Source organism: Delphinapterus leucas, chromosome 4 (assembly GCF_059928025.1).
Source record: "Delphinapterus leucas isolate spDelLeu-1000000601 "Yukka" chromosome 4, BTC_Dleu_Yukka2, whole genome shotgun sequence".
NCBI lineage: Eukaryota > Metazoa > Chordata > Mammalia > Artiodactyla > Monodontidae > Delphinapterus > Delphinapterus leucas.
The window spans coordinates 116,739,170-116,759,243 of record NC_143132.1 but is presented as its reverse complement, the minus strand read 5'-3'; the positions used below and the strand labels follow the sequence as shown (position 1 = coordinate 116,759,243).

The 20,074-nt window shown below is 42.1% G+C and overlaps 1 protein-coding gene across 15 annotated transcripts in view; it reads left to right on the top strand.

Annotated features, from left to right (window-relative positions):
• The window catches only part of ARHGEF26 (Rho guanine nucleotide exchange factor 26), a 279,113-nt gene that overhangs the window by 4,167 nt on the left and 254,872 nt on the right, over window positions 1-20,074 (top strand). For 14 of the 15 annotated variants that reach the window (XR_016393100.1, XM_089910975.1, XM_089910976.1 and 11 more), the window contains exon 4: window positions 2,695-2,840. The exons of the other annotated variant lie outside the window; for it this stretch is intronic. Coding sequence is in view for 13 of the 14 variants with exons in the window: in XM_089910975.1 (XP_089767101.1) it covers window positions 2,695-2,840 (146 nt within the window). In the remaining variant the exon portion in view is untranslated. The remainder of the gene's footprint in view (window positions 1-2,694; window positions 2,841-20,074) is intronic. 15 annotated transcript variants of the gene reach the window in all.

Genomic DNA, 20,074 nt, shown 5'->3' with positions numbered 1-20,074 from the left:
ATTTAAACAAGACCAGTTTATAAAAGTGTATTTACTGTACCAATCTTAGAAAACTGTTCTCTATGAGGCAGAAACCCAGATACAGTATTTTAGCTGGCTGGGATAACTTCAGATTTTATAATTGAGGAAACTAGAAGCTCGGAGAGTTTAGTACCTTGTCCACTTTCACACAGCCAGGACTAGGAAGAGATCTGGTTCTTAGTCCCGTTTGCTTCCGCTTATACCCCGTTATGACTGTGCAGTGAACAGAGCATCTACCTAGTATCAGTTCTGAGAGATGCTTTGCATCTTCTGGAATTTGATAGTGGTTTTGGGACCTTTGCCTCAAAGGGTTAAAAATGTCGAGCTTTTGTGAAGTCCGAGGACAGACCTTCACTATAACTAGTTTTATGTTGTTTCCTTTTACAAGGAGCTGTTTCTGTGCACCCTCTCCTCTCTTCTCAGATATGATGACCTAGAAATTCTTTTTCACATATATGTACATGAGGAATGCAGGAGCCTTACAGTTAATGACTAACAAGAATGTAAGTCAGGAAGCTGTGTGGTAGAGTGGTGAGAACCTGTGGTATTGGAACCAGGGGCCTGAGTTCCTGTCCTGCTGCTTCTGCTCATTAGTTGAGTGACAGTGAACAAGCCTCTTAACTTCACTGAGCCTCAGTCTCATCGTGGGTAAAATGAAGTTAATGCTATTGCCCACGTTGTTGTGAGAATGAATGAATGTATATCAACAACGTCTGCATATGTTTTGTGCCACACACTAAGTACTTTAAAGGACACCACAGAGGTGGGTCTGTACCCTCATAATCTGCTTTACATATTTAGAGCAATCAGAGAACAGGAAACTATTGCATAGACTCCAGTATTACTTTAGTAATGGTGCCTATGGAACATGCATTGCTGAGAGATGAGGCAGATGTTTGCTGGCTTCAGTAGATGGGAAAAGCATTTCAAACTCAGTATATCCCAAGCCAAACTCATAATCTTTCCTCTAAAGGTGAATCTCTTCTGGAGTTCCCATTTCCTACTTCTCCACTGTGGGACTTATAGAGCTAGGAAACATCCTTACCACCATATCCAGTTGACCCCCATATCCAGCCCATCCCCCCAAGTCTCCATTGTCTTTCAGTGACCACTTCAGTAGCATCCTAATTAGTCCCTTAAGTAGTCAATATTTTGCTTTTCCAGTCTAATAAAGTCCTTTCCTTTTAGTGGATTCCCATTGCAATCGGGATAAAATACACCCCTTACAGTATGAAAGAAACTCAGTCCTTTTGGACTCAGGGTAAAATACAGTTCTTTAACATTGCCTGCAAAACTCTCCTTCTTTGGACTGTCTGGCTCTTCCCCTTAAACTCACCTTACACCCTTTGTGCGCTAGACACCCACACTCCAGTGAATGACCTTCCTTTGTTCTTTTAAGGTAACATATGACCTCTTGCCTCAGGGCTTTTACGTGTGCTTTTTTTCTGTAGCTCTGTAGTTTCTCAGCTTTCAGATCTTAAGATATTCCTCATTAACACCTCAGTGACCCCCAGACTAGATCATATCCTGCTGACAGTCTGTTCTCAGAGCCCCTGTATGTAAATCTTTGGGTTTGTAGGTATGTATTTGTGCAAGATCATTGTGTCCTCAACTCTAAAATGACTTGTCTTCTCACTTGGAGTAAAAAACCAAAGCCCTTTCAATGACATTGAGGCAAGTCTGCCCTCTATTCATCCCAACCCCCAACTCCTATACTTTCTCCCCTCCCTTACCCTATTCCAGCCACACAGGCCTCCTTGCTGATCCTTGTACATATAGATGCACCAAACAGACTCCTGCCCCAGGGCCTTTGTACTTGCTGTTCTCTCTGATGGGATGTTCTTTCCCCAGCTGTACAGGTGGCTTACTTTCTCACTGCTTTTAGATCTTTGCTTAAATGTCACCTCTGTGAGGGCTTCCTAAACCACCCTGTTTAAAATCTATGTATCACCCCTTGTAACATGCTCCTTCTTTCCCTGTTTTATTTTTCTCCATGGTACTTATCAGCATCTGATATATTATAAAAGTTACTTGTTTATTTATTGTCATTCTCTCCTCACTCTGATGTCAGCTCCACAAAGAATGAGATTTTTATCTTTTTCTGTTGTTCGTTGCTGTAGCCCCAGTGCCTAGCAGTCGCTAGCGTCGAGTAGGCATTTTCGTTTTTTTTTTTAAGTAAGCATTTTCTAACTATCAGTTGAATAAATACATGAATGAATGACTTCGACTATTTTTCTCATTAAATTTTTAGCTCATGAGGGCATGGGAAATGTCTTTCATTTTCTGTTTACTCTCAGCCCTTGGCACATTGTGGATGTACAGTAAATATTTGTTAAATAGATAGACAAAAGGGTGTAAATTCAATTTAACCTAAAAAACAGTGATGTAACGGGACATGACCTTCATGGGTAGTGGACAGAGACATGGAAACTCTGCTTCAGTTGGCATTTCATGTATGGGCCCTTCCCCTTCCCCTGCAGATGAATTGGGGGTAGAGCTGTGTGAGTGAGAAAATCACTTTTTGGTAATGACTCTTCAGTGACAAAATCCATTTGTCTTTTGTTTAACTGGAGACCAAACATCGTATACGTATAAATACAGATGTTTGTTTAGAACAAGTAGCATCAAGATGGGGGGGCAATTAGTGACATGTAAGATTTGGTTTTCTTGCAGAAAACGCTGTTCTGTATCAGAACTACAAAGAAAAGGCCCTTGACATTGACTCTGATGAAGAGTCAGAGCCTAAAGAACAGAAATCATACGAAAAAATTGTGATTCACCATAAGCCACTGAGGCCTACGTGGAGCCAACTCTCTGCGGTGAGTGTGTACCTTCTCTTTTTGTATCTGTGGGAGTGAGAAGACCAAGTTGTGGACATTATGCCTAGTTGTGGTTTTAATTTTTTCTACCAGTGATTCTGTAACCCTAAGGAGAAAGACTCTTCTTTTTAGATTGTGAAATATTTCTTGAAACTCTGCAGGCACTAGTGAGAACATGAACTTTGACAGTTCTGATCAGGAAAATTTATCAGGTTTTTATAAAATAAAAGACTGATGTACCATGGACTCTGGAAACTCTTCCTACTCAGTATCTTTTTTTTTTTTTTTTTTTTTTTGCAGTACACGGGCCTCTTACCGCTGTAGCCTCTCCCGTTGCGGAGCACAGGCTCCGGACGTGCAGGCTCAGCGGCCATGGCTCACGGGCCCAGCCGCTCCGCGGCATGTGGGAACTTCTCGGACCGGGGCACAAAGCCGTGTCCCCTGCATCGGCAGGCGGACTCTCAACCCCTGCGCCACCAGGGAAGCCCCCTTACTCAGTATCTTTTCTTGTTTTCTTTATAGAGTGTGTATGTAGTGGTAGCTTAATATATCCTGAGCTTTATCGTAATTATGGCTATATATACATATGTATATGTGTGATATATGTATATATGTATATGTACCTACGCACAACAGGGAACTTATTACACTTCTTCCTTGGAAATTTCATTTGATAGGGACACATTTATATTTTCTTGAAAATGGTTAATGAATGGCATTCTGTTCTATCTCCCCGTGTGCATCTTTTGTTTGCGAGTATCTGACACTTACTTTTGTGTTGATGAGTAATTTCTCCTCTCTGCATCAAACATCTTTTGTTTTTAGCTGTAATTTCTTTTCCTCCTGGCTTAACAATGTCACAGTGTGATGCTTAGTTTACTTAATGTGACTTTGGGTACAGCATTTGTGGGCATCTGATGCATTACCAAGTAGGAAGGAATTCCCGTGGCTGGCTTGGGTGGTGGGAGCGTTGCATGAAAAACAGGCCAGTGCACCTCTGTGAGTCCTTTGGCAATATGGGAGCAGAAGTGATTCCCTCTTAAGCCGAAATGAGCATTGTTCAGAGTCAGGAATCTTATGGATTTAGGGAACCCATCAGCATAAGTGAAAAAGTTGTATATGTTGGCGCTCATAAATTTGACCATGGAAATGGGTGCATGTTGATAATGGGGATGACTTCTGGCTCAGGCTCTTCCTCCCCTCTTCTGCCCTGTATTGGAATTCAGAATTCTAGAAACCAAGCCCTTTCTTCCTGTCTCTCTCACACCCCCTAATTTTGTTCTAAGGAGAAGTTATGTATTTCCACTCCCCTCACGGTGTGACACAGATTAAAATGCCTACGGGGCAGAGCAGGTGGTGTTATAAGTGATGCTGGTGCTGGTGAGTGTAGGTGAGGGGAAGTGGCGGGGACTGTGGTCCATAGGCCTTGTATGAATTGAGCCGCGGACACTTAGTTCAAACCAGCCCCGTGTTACAGTATTTTCTGATATTTAAAAAAGAGAATACAGAAAGCCAGATTTTTACGAGTATTATCCTAATTCAAGTTTTAAAAAATGTTGTATTAGGGCTTCCCTGGTGGCGCAGTGGTTGAGAGTCCGCCTGACAATGCAGGGGACATGGGTTCGTGCCCTGGTCCGGGAAGATTCCACATGCAGCAGAGCGGCTGGGCCCGTGAGCCATGGCCGCTGAGCCTGTGTGTCCAGAGCCTGTGCTCCGCAACGGGAGAGGCCACTACAGTGAGAGGCCTGCGTACCGCAAAAAAAAAAAGTGTTGTATGAGCCCAACAATATCTATGGGCCAGACTTGGCTCCTGTGCTAACAGTTTGCAACTTCCGTGATGCTTCTGTGAATTTTGCAGTGGTGAGGTGGTACATCTGTCCACAGAACCGGCATGTTGGTAGCCTTATTCCGTAATCTGATGACCTTGTGGTATTATATACCAATGCAGATACTTGGAAAAACTGGTGACAAGGCCCACACAGGCCAAGATGGCTCTAAATGGCTGTCATTCCATTGTTGGTATGGACCATTTGGTAGAAGATCCTCAAGAAGAAAACTGTGGATTTTTTGAGTTCTTTCTCTGGGACAGCAGCTGCGTTTGTTAGCACAGACCTAAATCCTTCTGTTGTTCTCTGAATGCTAAACAAAAATGTGTACTTCTGTGTCACTTACACTCTGCTCCAGCTTAGCTTTAGTACCAAAAACCAGGCTGCCATATTTATGCCTCCTGGAGTTTGGCTTTCATTTAGATTAACAAATGCACACTGAAATAATACTACATATCCTTCAGTACAACTTCAAATATGGGCATGTGTTTTATTTGGCAAAGGATCAATGTGCTGATGCGCCTTTTGTTAACAAGATTGATATCAGAAGACTATCTGGTAATAAAATGTAAAGCTATAAAATGGGTTCTGACTGCAGCGTGTGTTATCTTGGATTTGAGTGTTCCCAGGAGGCTTGTGTGTATTTATTGTGTTGATAGCAATTACACTTAATCAAAGCAGCATGATTGGACTTTGCCACTTTGCATCACTTGGGCACCAGCCTGCATTTTCTTTGTGCCTTTTGTGTCTCTGTTTCACTTTTTTTTTTTTTTTTTTTGCGGTACGCGGGCCTCTCACTGTTGTGGCCTCTCCCGTTGCAGAGCACAGGCTCGGGACGCGCAGGCTCAGCGGCCATGGCTCACGGGCCCAGCCGCTCCGCAGCATGTGGGATCTTCCCGGACCGGGGCACGAACCCGTGTCCCCTACATCGGCAGGCGGACTCTCAACCACTGTGCCACCAGGGAAGCCCTCTGTTTCACTTTTAAAACATCTTAATTTTTTTTTATTATAAAGTACTTCAAGCATGTAGAAAAATTAAAACTTAAATCTGTGTAATAGATTTCCAGGTACCTGCCATCCAGGTACCAGCTTGAACAGATGTTAACATTTTAACATATTTATTTCAGGCTTTTATTTTTTGAGATAGATTCAGTTAACCGTCCTCCTCTCCAGTCCTTTTCTCTTTCCTTCCTCCCCAGGGGTCATCACTGTCCTGAAGTTCTCTTCTGTCCTTCCCACGTGGGTTTTCTACCCACTAAAAAGTTGCAAGCAGCTCTGGCTTTTAGGGAAAACAACAGAAAGCAGCGATTACTTTTCTAGAAGCCTAGCAATTAGTAAATATCCAGGTTGCAGTTAGGACCCTAAAGAGAAGAGGCTTCATGAATTATGAAAAATGTCAGGATGTTTTCTGTAAGGGGTAGACACCTCCGTTTCTCTCTCTGACCTTGTGCCCTGATCTCTCCTTGTAAAGGGGCTACAGTGTTTAGGGCAGGTTTTGGAACACTTCGACTTTCCATCATCTTTCCATGCTTAATTTTTTTTTTTTAAATAAATAAATAAATTTATGTATTTATTTATTTTTAGCTGTGTTGGGTCTTCGTTTCTGTGTGAGGGCTTTCTCCAGTTGCGGCGAGCGGGGGCCGCTCTTCATCGCGGTGCGGGGGCCTCTCACTGTCGCGGCCTCTCCCGTTGCGGAGCGCAGGCTCCGTAGTTGTGGCTCACGGGCTTAGTTGCTCCACGGCATGTGGGATCTTCCCAGACCAGGGCTCGAAACCGTGTACCCTGCATTGGCAGGTGGATTCCCAACCACTGCGCCACCAGGGAAGCCCCCATGCTTAGCTTTTAATAATACCAAATAAGTAGGGTAGTCCCCATCCTGTCTTTAACACAAAAGTCTTCCTCGAGTAAGGCCTTGATCCCAGAAAGGGAAGAGGACAAAGGGTTTTCTGGCAAAGGGGTTAGGTCTCAATTTGGCATGTATCTTGACTTTCTACTTGGGAAGGGTACGTGTGAGCACACCTGTGCATTAGCTGCTGTTGATTGTTTTATTTTGTAAAAATCTCTTATCTTTTTTTTTTTTTTTTTTTCTGTATGTGGGCCTCTCACTGTTGTGGCCTCTCACTGTTGTGGCCTCTCCCGTTGCGGAGGCTCCGGACGCGCAGGCTCAGCAGCCATGGCTCATGGGCGCAGCCGCTCTGTGGCATGTGGGATCTTCCCAGACCCGGGCACGAACCTGTGTCCCCTGCATCGGCAGGCGGACTCTCAACCACTGTGCCACCAGGGAAGCCCAAAAATCTCTTATCTTTATTGCCAACACATGACTGCCTCCTGAGGTGATGAAACTTTTATCAGTTGACTGTAAGAAGCATCCAGTATGCAGGAGACTCTTTAGAAGAGCCGCAGTTTGCAGTCATTTCTGGTTGTTGTGTAAGGTCCTGAAGCCTTCAGCCTGTATGTAATTTGTCTTTGTGTGTTTGTTTATGATGTGTCTCCTTTGGTTTCATTGGACAACCACGAAAGGTGGTTCTCCGTGTATGGTGTTGGGACAGGTTTAACTGTTGCATTGTGGTCACCTAGGAATGAGGGAGAGTTAGAAATGAGTAAGAGAGGCGTTTAGTTGGGCCTTCATAGAATAGAGAAAGTCTAGGCTTCCCTAGTTGGATTATAGTGACTTAGTGGTGAACGTGGGTAGCAGTGTGGCTTTGCTGACAGGGTCTCCATGTAGAAGTGGGGTGTTCTCCATTGTCAGGAACACAAGCTGAGCTCCATGCTGTCATGAGATGGTGCCAGGCTTGCTCTTCCTTCACTTGCTTGTCAGAGGATATTGATCTACTCTTCATCAGAAATATAGGATTTCTTCATTCCAGGGAACATAACTTTATGCTGGCCTTCAGGCCTTGGGGAACACTAACATATGAGAAATAAATGATCGTGGTTACCAGGTTTTAGTTGGTCATAAGTGGAAGAAATTTGAGGTTTCAATTTGAAAAGTCATTTTTGTCCTCCAGAGATCTGTGCCCAGAGATAAAGGAACCGGCCATACACAGGTGAATGGCCCAGCGACTCACCTAAAATGACATCGTGAGGACTGAGACAGCAGTTCTTGGATCTCTGGGCAAAGCTTGTGGGTTTGAAGAAAAATATTGATTGTATTATTAGTGTGGGATAGAACACTGAGTACCTGCTACAGTTAGTGCTAGGTGGGTAGCAGCTGAGTCTTCCATGCAAAGTGAGCTTCAGGTTTCTAATCAGTTTCATCCTTTAATGGGCTCCCAGAAGGATTTACAATATTACTGAAAATAAAAAATCAATCTTGAAGTCTTTTTGCTTTTTGTCATAACTTGACCCCTCCCCCCATCACGTACTATGCGTTGGACTAAAAAATGATAGTTGCGAAACCCGTGTTTGTTTTGTTAAGTTCCGTGACAGCCCCAAAGCCACACTTGCCAGCCATGCCCTGACCCCATTTGTTTGCCATGGGGTGTGTTTGTGTAATTTCCACCGCCTTGACACCCCAGGTACCTTTGACAAGGGTGCTCAGGCTCCAGAGTCAAAAACAAGCACACAGGCCAACTTTCTACTTGGATTCAATACCGAATGCAGTCATCTGACATACACCTGCTACAGTCATCCTCTTACTGGACCCTTCCTTTATACTTGCTGACACGTGGCTTTATCAGTAATCTGAAATCATTTTGAATGTTTCTTCAATTTGCTCAAAAATTTTAAACTCTATTCTGGAACTGGTTTTTTATGTTTTCTTTAAAGTACGTCTTCAGCTGTCCTTAGTGTGGCTAACTAGGTTCATAGCTAGAATTAGGACTTTGGTCTCTTGAGTTCTGGAATCAGCTCCTAAGACACACATAGTTTGCTCTGGTTGACCTGGAACTGCTAAATGAGAAAGGGCGATTTGAAAAATGGCCATTTGATTACCAGTGTAATTTCATTCAGTGGAAAATATAACACGCTTTGGAGGCTTTAGCAGTTCCATTTGGTGGGACTTATTCTTTTAGAATCTACACTATGTTTATTGTGAAAGACACTGTTTTCTACTGAAAATCAGAGCTCAACAGATGTAATAAATCTGAATATCCTCCTGTTTGCAGAAATGCTTAATGCATTTAGAGGTCATCAACAATTTCATCCTTTTCCCTTACATTTTCACACTTGTCTGAATTAATTTTCAGTTGTTCAGTGAGTTGCTGCTTAAAATAATCTCTTCAGTCATAGAATTTTCCATTTACATTTTTGCAACATAGCAGTCTCATAAAATTATATTTTTACCTTAAATGGTGATTAATACCTTTTATCATATCTATCTTTCATGTTTAAAAAAATAGAAAAAACATTCCCATTTTTCACATCTGGCTTACTTTTGGTACTTACAAAGTAGACAGTCAGGGCTTTAGACGTGTACTCGCGCACACTGTTACGTTGGAGAGTAGGTCTCCTGGAGTGTTTGTATCTTTATAAACAGAACTGGAGGTCCATGTGCCTGGACCTGGGAACCCCAGCAGAGATCCTGGTCCAGCTAAGAGGGCTGGAGCTGGGATCTGCTTAGCCTGGGGCAGGGAGCGGGCTCTGTTACACTCTTGTCATTTCAGTACAATTAGATTGTGGTGTGCCCTCAACATTTTAAAAAAATTGATTTTGACTATATAAGCAATACATAGTGCATGTTCCATGAAAAAAATTAAACATTTCAGATGAGACCAAAGTCTCTTTTGATCATATCTGCAATCCCAGTCTCTTTCGCCTTCTGTCTAGGCCAATGCTGTTCTCAATTTGGTAACGCTCTTCTTGAAATCCACGTATATACATGTAAGGAAAAAATAAAGATTATGTGCCTTTATATAAATGATATACTGTGCAGCTATTACAACTTGTTTTTTTCCTGAACAGTGTGTCTTATAAATCATTTCACGTCTCTACACGATGATCTTCAGTGTTCTTTGTAGTCTCTGGGTTAGGCTATAGGATGGATATGCATTTCGCCATCTTTCTTTTCTGGGGAGCTATACCTGCTTTGAGAATCTGATAGAAGTTGTGAGCCATAGACCTTCTCTTTAGAAAAATGCACACACAAGTAGATGTGTGAAACTAGTTTATACTTTTTGTTTTTTTCAGTTTCAGTTTGGGAGTATTATTTTCTTTTGACTTTATCTCCAAATACTGGGGATACCTCACTGTAGCTTCCTGTGTATTGAGTACATTTCCATGTTGTTCATGTCACCTTTAGAAGTTTTTCTTTTTCTGAATTATAGCGATGGTGGAACTGTAACCCCTTCTGAAAAATATATAGAGATTGAGAAAAAAACTACTCTGGTTGGAGCTTAGTAAGCAAAGGGCAATTGAGTGGTAGATGTGCCAATATTTATGTTGTTGATTCTATGGAGAGAACAATGGGTTGTGAAAATGTGTGTGTGTGTGCCTTAGGCCCTGAGGGCAGGTACGGAGCAGAAGAGACAAGTGCTCCAAGAAAGTGGGAGGACATGAACACAGGGGTGTTTCATATTGGTTGGTGTAAGTACAAAAGGAGGTGTTTCAACTGGAAACCTAGACCTGGGTCCCAGACAAAGAGGGTCTTATTTCATTGAGCAGAAAACTGATGAGAGAGATTGATGAATGATTCCTTCATTCACGTAGTCTTTATGGAGGCCCCTGTTCTAGGCAGTGGAGATAGAGCACAAACAGACTCCACTTTGCTTTCATGTCCTTACTGACACCCTGAATGGCAAGACAGACACTAAATTATCCCACATGTACATGTAGAATTGCTGTGTTAATGCTGTGAAGGACGTACTTGTGCTGCTCTGAGATCCTGTGGGAAGGGCACCTGTCTGGGCAAGATGCTGTCAGTCAAGGGAAGGTGGCAAAGGAGATGACAAGAGCTGCCATCTGATCAGCTACCAGATAAGTGTCAGGTCAGAGATGTTGTTAGAGGGGCGGGTGCAGGCTGGAGGAGTCCCAAGCAGAGAAAACATCACGTACGCTATGTGGACCCTTCGGGGTGATGGAGGGTCAGAGGATTTGAGAAAAAGTCAGTGCACCTGCAGCTTCTTGATCTCTTTTCTTCCAGCCTCTACCTGCTGGGGGGTCCAGAGGCTCCATCCTTGGGGTTCCTCTTTTATCTGCACTCCCTGGGTGATCTCATGCAGTCTTGTGGCTTTAAATACATCATCTACTCTGATGACTTTCAAGTTTCTGTCTCTAGACTGGACCTTTCCTTGAGCATCAGACAAGGATATCCAGCTTTGTTTCTGTTATCTAACCAGCATCTCAAAGTTAACCTTTCCAAAAGTTGACTTCTGATCACTCCCTTCTCTGCCACCCAAATCAGCTTCTCTCATAATCTCTTCGTTTCCTCAGCAAATAATGACTCCATTTTCTACTTGTGAAGGTCAGAACCCTTAGAGCCTTTGCTCACTCTTCTCTTTCTCCCATAACTTACTTCCGACTTGATGCAAAGTCTTTTGCCTGTAACTTCAGAATAGAGCTACTTCTCTGCTGCCACCCTGTCACTGTGGAGGTGGATTGTCCCCATTGCTTCCCAGCTCAACTCCCTGCATCTACGTGGGTCCGTTTTGGTCTCTTCTCCATATAGCAGCTATATAGTCATATTGTTGAATTGTGATCCTGTTAAAATATACTGAGATATTGTCCCTTTGTTCTGAACCTTCAAGTTATTTCTTACCTTTACTCAAAATAAAGGCCAAGCCTTACAGGGGCCAGGGTGGCTGTGTATTCTGGCCCCTGGTTACTCTCTGGACTCATCCCATGCTTGCTGCTCAGTTACACTGGTGTTCCTCCAATACAAGGTGCACTCTGCCTCAGGGCCTTTGCACTTGCTGTCTCCTCAGCTTCCAATAAATAGCTCTTCTCCCAGTGTCTTCCTGACACGTACCCCTCTAACATACTATGTGATTTACTTTTCTTGTTAATGGTCCATCTACTCCCACTGGAATAAAATCTGCATGAAAGCAGAGATTTTTGTCTGTTATGTTTCCTATCCTATTCCTACTGCATCATTGCCTGACTTACAGTAGGCTTGCAGTAAATATGTGGTGAATTTATGAGTGAATGTATAAATGAATGAGTAAAGGCAAAAACCTAATCCCATAAGTGAAAATAACAGCCAAAAAACTCAGCGGGTAAAACAGCGAGGAAGTTTCCTATTTAGGGCTATTTGGAGGCTGTTTTTAATTTTTATTTTAAAGGACAAATTCTTGACACTTTGGCTACCTCCTGGATTTAATAAATGTCTTTGATACACTAGGAAACTTGGTATCTTCATAGTTTAGAACTACCTATGGTAGGCATTTGCATACTACGAAGTCAAATTAAATTACAGCCTCCCTCATCCTCCACTTGGTATTTCTTTTGGGGAGGTAGACGGATGCATTCAAGAACAATAGGAGTCTGTAGGAATATAGTGTAATTAGGTAAAAGGAAAGAAGGCTCGGTTACTTTGAGGAGCTCTGAATAACTGCGCGGAAAGGCTCTATAATACTGAGCTTGCACTTGGGAAAATCATCCATTAGATTCTTGTATCTGCCCTCTTGACCTTAAGATGTCCCCTTGTGGCGTCTCTTGTTTTGGTCCAGTGATGGGGCTATTCATCAGAGCCATATCCACAGAGTGATTTGTCTCCATGATGATTGATTAGAGAAACTGTCACCATCAAAATTACCATTGAATCTTTAAATGTGGAACTAGTGCTTAAAAACTTTTTTCTCAATTTTGGTTGATTTATCCAGAGTACTTATAGCCTGTTGATGTTCTACATGATTAATCCGTACTCTTATGTCTTACAATTATTATGGCATTTATTATCTGTATATCTGTTATCTGGGGGGATAAGGACCATAGCCAATGGACAGCTTCTGCAGAAGGAAGTATTTTTGCCAGTAAAAGGAAATTGCAGATTATTTTCCCCTTCAGTGTAGGAGATAAACTCTGCTACCCATCCAACTGCAATAACATAAAAATGGAGTAGTTCATATTTGGGGCGGCAGGAAACCCTGCTTCTGGTGGTTATGTGCAAAGGAGTATGGCTGTTGTCTGCTCAACTCATATTCAGCTGGGGTTAAGTTCTCAGTGTGAGCAGGCAGTGCAGATAACTGTAGCTATGGGACCTGTCATTGGATCATCATAATATTAATTTATTTACATGCAGTTAAATTATTGACACAGTGTTTGCCGAGGAGACTGTGCACCAGGGATTATACTAGGTCATTTCACTCAGCTTATGTCGAGCTTGTGACAATACCATGAGAGCGGGTACTATTTCTCTACTATATATTGAGGCAGCTGAGACTCCGAAGTGACAAATAGGGTTACTCTCCTACTTTTTTCTTTAGGGTCTTGAGGTTACCTGGAACAGAGCCTCTAAAGTTTCGCTAAATACCGGATGTGTAGCCAGGGCTCTGGAAGAGCAGGAACCACATTTCTATCTGGTACTTGGCCAGGAATGTGACTGCGTCTCAGAAGTGGCCTGTTGGCTATTTCTTCTCATGAATTGGCTCATTTGCCCTTTCTGCCAGGTCTGTCTTCTGTCCTGAGAGCTCCTGCATACTCAGAGTTTCTGAGCTCTTGTAAATTAGACTTGAGGTTACCTAGCATGGTCCAGCCCCGCCTCATGTTATCCTTTCAGCTTCCATGTATAGCTACCCAGGTCAATTTCTTTCTTTTTTAAACATCTTTATTGGAGTATAATTGCTTTTCAGTGGTGTGTTAGTTTCTGCTTTATAACAGTGAATCAGCTATACATATACATATATCCCCATATCTCCTCCCTCTTGCGTCTCCCTCCCACCCTCCCTATCCCACCCCTCTAGGTGGTCACAAAGCACCGAGCTGATCTCCCTGTGCTATGCAGCTGCTTCCCACTAGCTATCTATTTTACATTTGGTAGTGTATATATGTCCATGCCACTCTCTTACTTCGTCCCAGCTTATCCTTGTCCCTCCCCGCGTCCTCAAGTCCATTCTCTACGTCTGCGTCTTTATTCCTGTCCTGCCCCTAGGTTCATCACAATCTTTTTTTTGATTTCATATATATGTGTTAGCATACAGTATTTGTTTTTCTCTTTCTGACTTACTCCACTCTGTATGACAGACCCTGGGTCCATCCACGTCACTACCAATAACTTAATTTCATTTCTTTTTATTGCTGAGTAATATTCCACTGTATATATGTGCCACATCTTCTTTATCCGTTCATCTGTCAATGGACACTTAGATTGCTTCCATGTCCTGGCTATTGTAAATAGAGCTGCAGTGAATATTGTGGTACATGACTCTTTTTGAATTATGGTTTTCTCAGGGTATATGCCCAGTAGTGGGATTGCTGGGTCATATGGTAGTTCTATTTGTAGTTTTTTAGGGAACCTCCATACTGTTCTCCATAGTGGCTGTACCAATTTACATTCCCACCAAAGTGCAAGAGGGATCCCTTTTCTCCACACCCTCTCCAGCATTTATTGTTTGTAGATTTTTTGATGATGGCCATTCTGACTGGTGTGAGGTGATGTCTCATTGTAGTTTTGATTTGCATTTCTCTCATGATTAGTGATGTTGAACATCGTTTCATGTGTTTGATGGTGATCTGTATGTCTTCTTTGGAGAAATGTCTATTTAGGTCTTCTGTGCATTTTTGGATTGGGTTGTTTATTCTTGTGATATTGAGCTGCATGAGCTGCTTGTATACTTTGGAGACTAATCCTTTGTCAGTTGCTTTGTTTGCAAATATTTTCTCCTATTCTGAGGGTTGTCTTTTCGTCTTGTTTATGGTTTCCTTTGCTGTGCAAATGCTTTTAAGTTTCACTAGGTCCCCTTTGTTTATTTTTGTTGTAATTGTCATTTCTCCAGGAGGTGGGTCAAAAAGGATCTTGCTGTGATTTATGTCAGAGAGGGTTCCTCCTGTGTTTTCCTCTAAGAGTTTTATAGTGTCTGGCCTTCCATTTAGGTCTCTAATACATTTGGAGTTTATTTTTGTGTATGGTGTTAGGGAGTGTTCTAATTTCATTCTTTTACATGTAGCTGTCCAGTTTTCCCAGCACCACTTATTGAAGAGGCTCTCTTTTCTTCATTGTATATTCTTGCCTCCTTTATCAAAGATAAGGTGACCATATGTGCGTGGGTTTATCTTTGCACTTTCTATCCTGTTCCAGTGATCTATATTTCTCTTTTTGTGCTGATACCATATTGTCTTGATTACTGTAGCTTTGCAGTATAGTTTGAAGTCAGGGAGCCTGATTCCTCTAGTTCCGTTTTTCTTTCTCATGATTGGTTTGGCTATTCGGGGTCTTTTGTGTTTCCATACAAATTGTGCAATTTTTTGTTCTAGTTCTGTGAAAAATGCCAGTGGTAGTTTGATAAGGATTGCATTGAATCTGTAGATTGCTTTGGGTAGTATAGTCATTTTCACAATGTTGCTTTTTCTAATCCAAGAACATGGTATATCTCTCCATCTGTTGGTATCATCTTTAATTTCTTTCATCAGTGTCTTATAGTTTTCTGCATACAGATCTTTTGTCTCCTTAGGTAGGTTTATTCCTAGATATTTTATTCTTTTTGTTGCAGTGGTAAATGAGAGTGTTTCCTTAATTTCTCTTTTAGATTTTTCATCATTAGTGTATCGGAATGCAAGAGATTTCTGTGCATTAATTTTGTATCCTGCTACTTTACCAAATTAACTGATTAGCTCTAGTAGTTTTCTGGTAACATCTTTAGGATTCTCTATGTGTAGTATCATGTCATCTGCAAACAGTGACAGGTTTACTTCTTTTCCGATTTGGATTCCTTTTATTTATTTTTTTTCTTCTCTCATTGTTGTGGCTAAAACTTCCAAAACTATGTTTAATAATAGTGGTGAGAGTGGACCATCCTTGTCTTATTTCTGATTTTAGAGGAAATGGTTTCTGTTTTTCACCATTGAGAATGATGTTGGCTGTGGGTTTGTCATATATGGCCTTTACTGTGTTGAAGTAAGTTCCCTCTACGCCTACTTTCCGGAGAGTTTTTATCATAAATGGGTGTTGAATTTTTTCTGCGTCTATTGAGATTATCATGTGGTTTTTATCCTTCAGTTTGTTAATATGGTGTATCACATTGATTGATCTGCATATACTGAAGAATGCTTGCATTTCTGGAATAAACCCCACTTGGTCATGGTGTATGATCCTTTCAATGTGCTGTTGGATTCTGTCTGCTAGTATTTTGTTGAGGATTTTTGCATCTATGTTCATCAGTGATATTGGCCTGAGTTTTCTTTCTTTGTGACCTCATTGTCTGGTTTTGGTATCAGGGTGATGGTGGCCTCGTAGAATGAGTTTGGGAGTGTTCCTCCCTCTGCTATATTTTGGAAGAGTTTGAGAAGGATAGGTGTTAGCTCTTCTCTAAATGTTTGTTAGAATTCACCTGTGAAGCCATCTGGTCCTGGGCTTTTGCCTGTTGGAAGATTTTTAATCACAGTTTCAATTTCAGTGCTTGTGATTCGTCTGTTTATATTTTCTGTTTCTTCCTGGTTCAGTCTGGGAAGGTTGTGCTTTTCTACAAATTTGTCCATTTCTTCCAGGTTGTCCTAAAATGGACATATAGTTGCTTGTAGTAATCTCTCATGATCCTTTGTATATCTGGAGTGTCAGTTGTTACTTCTTTTTCATCTCTAATTCTGTTGACCTGAGTCATCTCCCTTTTTTTCTTGATGAGTCTGGCTAGTGGTTTATCAATTTTGTTTATCTTCTCAAAGAACCAGCCTTTAGCTTTATTGATCTTTGCTATTGTTTCCTTCATTTCTTTTTCATTTATTTCTGATCTGATCTTTATGATTTCTTTCCTTCTGCTAACTTCGGGTTTTTTTTTGTTCTTCTTCCTCTAATTGCTTTAGGTGTAAGGTTAGCAGTTTATTTGAGATTTTTCTTGTTTCTTGACGTAGGATTGTATTGCTATAAACTTCCCTCTTAGAACTGCTTTTGCTGCATCCCATAGGTTTTGGGTTGTCATATTTTCATTGTCATTTGTTTGTAGGTATGTTTTGATCTCCTCTTTGATTTCTTCAGTGATATCTTGGTTATTTAGTAGTGTATTTTTTAGCCTCCATATGTTTGTACTTTTTACAGATTTTTTCCTGTAATTGATATTTAGTCTCATAGCATTGTGGTCAGAAAAGATACTTGATACAATTTCACTTTTCTTCAATTTACCAAGGCTTGATTTGTGACCCAAGATATGATCTATCCTGGAGAATGTTCCATGAGCACTTGAGAAAAAAGTGTATTCTGTTGTTTTTTGGATGGAATGTCCTATAAATATCAATTAAGTCCCTCTTGTTTAATGTGTCATTTAAAGCTTGTGTTTCCTTATTTATTTTCATTTTGGATGATCTGTCTATTGGTGAAAGTGAGGTGTTAAAGTCCCCTACTATGATTGTGTTACTGTCGATTTCCCCTTTTATGGGTGTTAGCATTTGCCTTCTGTATTGAGGTGCTCCTGTGTTGGGTGCATAAATATTTACAATTTTTATATCTTCTTCTTGGATTGATCCCTTGATCATTATGTAGTGTCCTTCTTTGTCTCTTCTAATAGTCTTTATTTTAAAGTCTATTTTGTCTGATATGAGAATTGCTACTCCAGCTTTTTTTTGATTTCCATTTGCATGAAAAGTGTTTTTCCATTCCCTCACTTTCAGTCTGTATGTGTCCCTAGGTCTGAAGTGCGTCTCTTGTAGACAGCATATATACGGGTCTTGTTTTTGTATCCATTCAGCCGGTCTGTGTGTTTTGGTTGGAGCATTTAATCCATTTACATTTAATTTAATTATTGATATGTATGTTCCTATTACCGTATTCTTAATTGTTTTGGGTTTGTTTTTGTAGGTCGTTTCGTTCTTTTGTGTTTCCTGCCTAGAGAAGTTCCTTTAGCATTTGATGTAAAGCTGGTTTGGTGGTGCTGAATTCTCTTAACTTTTGCTTGTTTGTAAAGATTTTAATTTGTCTGTCGAATCTGAATGAGATCCTTGCTGGGTAGAGTAATCTTGGTTGTAGGTTTTTCCCTTTCATCACTTTAAATATGTCCTGCCAGTCCCTTCTGGTTTGTAGAGTTTCTGCTGAAAGATCAGCTGTTAACCTTATGGGAATTCCCTTTTATGTTATGTTGCTTTTCCCTTCCTTCTTTTAATATTGTTTCTTTGTATTTAATTTTTGATAGTTTGATTAATATGTGTCTTGGCATGTTTCTCCTTGGATTTATCCTGTATGGGACTCTCTGCACTTTCTGGACTTGATTGACTATTACCCTTCCCATGTTAGGGAAGTTTTCAACTATAATCTCTTCAAATATTTTCTCAGTCCCTTTCTTTTTCTCTTCTTCTTCTGGGACCCCTATAATTTGAATTTTGGTGCATTCATTGTTGTCCCACTGGTCTCTGAGACTCTCCTCAATTCTTTTCATTCGTTTTTCTTTTTTCTGCTTTGCAGTAGTTATTTCCACTATTTTATCTTCCAGGTCACTTATCCACTCTTCTGCCTCAGTTATTCTACTATTGATTTCTTCTAGAGAATTTTTAATTTCAGTTATTGTGTTGTTCATCATTGTTTATTTGCTCTTTAGTTCTTCTAGGTCCTTGTTAAACGTTTCTTGTATTTTCTCCATTCTATTTCCAAGATTTTGGATCATCTTTACTATAATCACTCTGAATTCTTTTTCAGGTAGACTGCCTATTTCCTCTTCATTTGTTTGGTCTGGTGGGTTTTTGCCTTGCTCCTTCATCTGCTGTGTGTTTCTTTGTCTTTTCATTTTGTTTAACTTACTGTGTTTGGGGTCTCCTTTTCGCAAGCTGCAGGTTTGTAGTTCTCATTGTTTTTGGTGTCTGTCCCCAGTGGCTGATGATCGTTTAGTTGCTTGTGTAGGCTTCCTGGTAGAGGTGAGTGGTGCCTGAGTTCTGATGGGTGGGGATGGATCTTGTCTTTCTGGTGGGCAGGGCAGCATCCGATCGTGTGTTTTGGGGTGTCTGTGAACTTAGTATGATTTTAGGCAGCCCCTCTGCTAATGGGTGGGGTTGTGTTCCCTTCTTGCTAGTTGTTTGTCATGGGGCATCCAGCACTGGAGCTTGCTGGCCTTTGGGTGGAGCTGGGTCTTAGTGTTGAGACCGAGATCTCGGGGAGAGCTCTTGCGAATTGTTACTATGTGTGGCTAGGAGGTCTCTGGTGGTCCAGTGTCCTGAACTCGGCTCCCCCACTTCAGAGGCTCAGGCCTGACAGTAGGCCCGACCACCAAGACCCTGTCAGCCACACAGCTCAGAAGAAAAGGGAGAAAAAAAGAAAGAAAATAATAAAATAAAATAATTAAAATATAAAAGTAATAAAAAAAAGAGAAGAGAGTAACCAAACCAATAAACAAATCCACCAATGATAACAAGCGCTAAAAACTATACTAAGATAAACAAAACAATCAGAAACATGTCAGTCGCAGACAGCAAAACCCCAAGTCTACAGTTGCTCCCAAAGTCCACCGCCTCAGTTTTGGGTTGATTCGTTGTCTAATCAGGTATTCCACGGATGCAGAGTACTTCAGCTTGATTGTAGGGATTTAATCTGCTGCTCCCGAGGCTGCTGGGAGAGATTTCCCTTTCTCTTCTTTGTTCGCACAGCTCCCGGGGTTCAGCTTGGATTTGGACCCACCCCTGCGTGTAGGTCACCTGAGGGCGTCTGTTCTTCGCTCAGACAGGACGGGGTTAAAGGAGCAGCTGATTCGGGGGCTCTGGCTCACTCAGGCCGGGGGACGGGAGGGGTACGGATGTGGGGCAAGCCTGCGGCGGCAGAGGCCAGCGTGACGTTGCACAGCCTGAGGCGCACCAGGTGTTCCCCCAGAGAAGTTGTCCCTGGATCCCGGGACCCTGGCAGTGGTGGGCTGCACAGGGTCCCGGGAGGGGAGGTGTGGATAGTGACCTGTGCTTGCACACAGGCTTTTTGGTGGCGGCAGCAGCAGCCTTAGCCCATCTCTGGGGTCTGCGCTGATAGCCGCGGTTCGTGTCCATCAGTGGAGCTTGTTTAGGCGGTGCTCTGAATCCCCTTTCCTTGCGCACCCCAAAACAATGGTCTCTTGCCTCTTAGGCAGCTCCAGACCTTTTCCCAGACTCCCTCCCGGCTAGTTGCGGTGCACTAGCCCCCTTCAGGCTGTGTTCATGCCACCAACCCAAGTCCTCTCCCTGGGATCTGACCTCCAAAGCCCGAGCCTCAGCACCCAGCCCCGCCCGCCGCGGTGGGTGAGCAGACAAGCCTCTCGGGCTGGTGAGTGCCGGTCGGCACCGATCCTCTGTGCGGGAATCTCTCCGCTTTGCCCCCCGCACTCCTGTTGCTGTGCTCTCCTCCGCGGCTCCGACGCTTCCCCTCTTCACCACCCGCAGTCT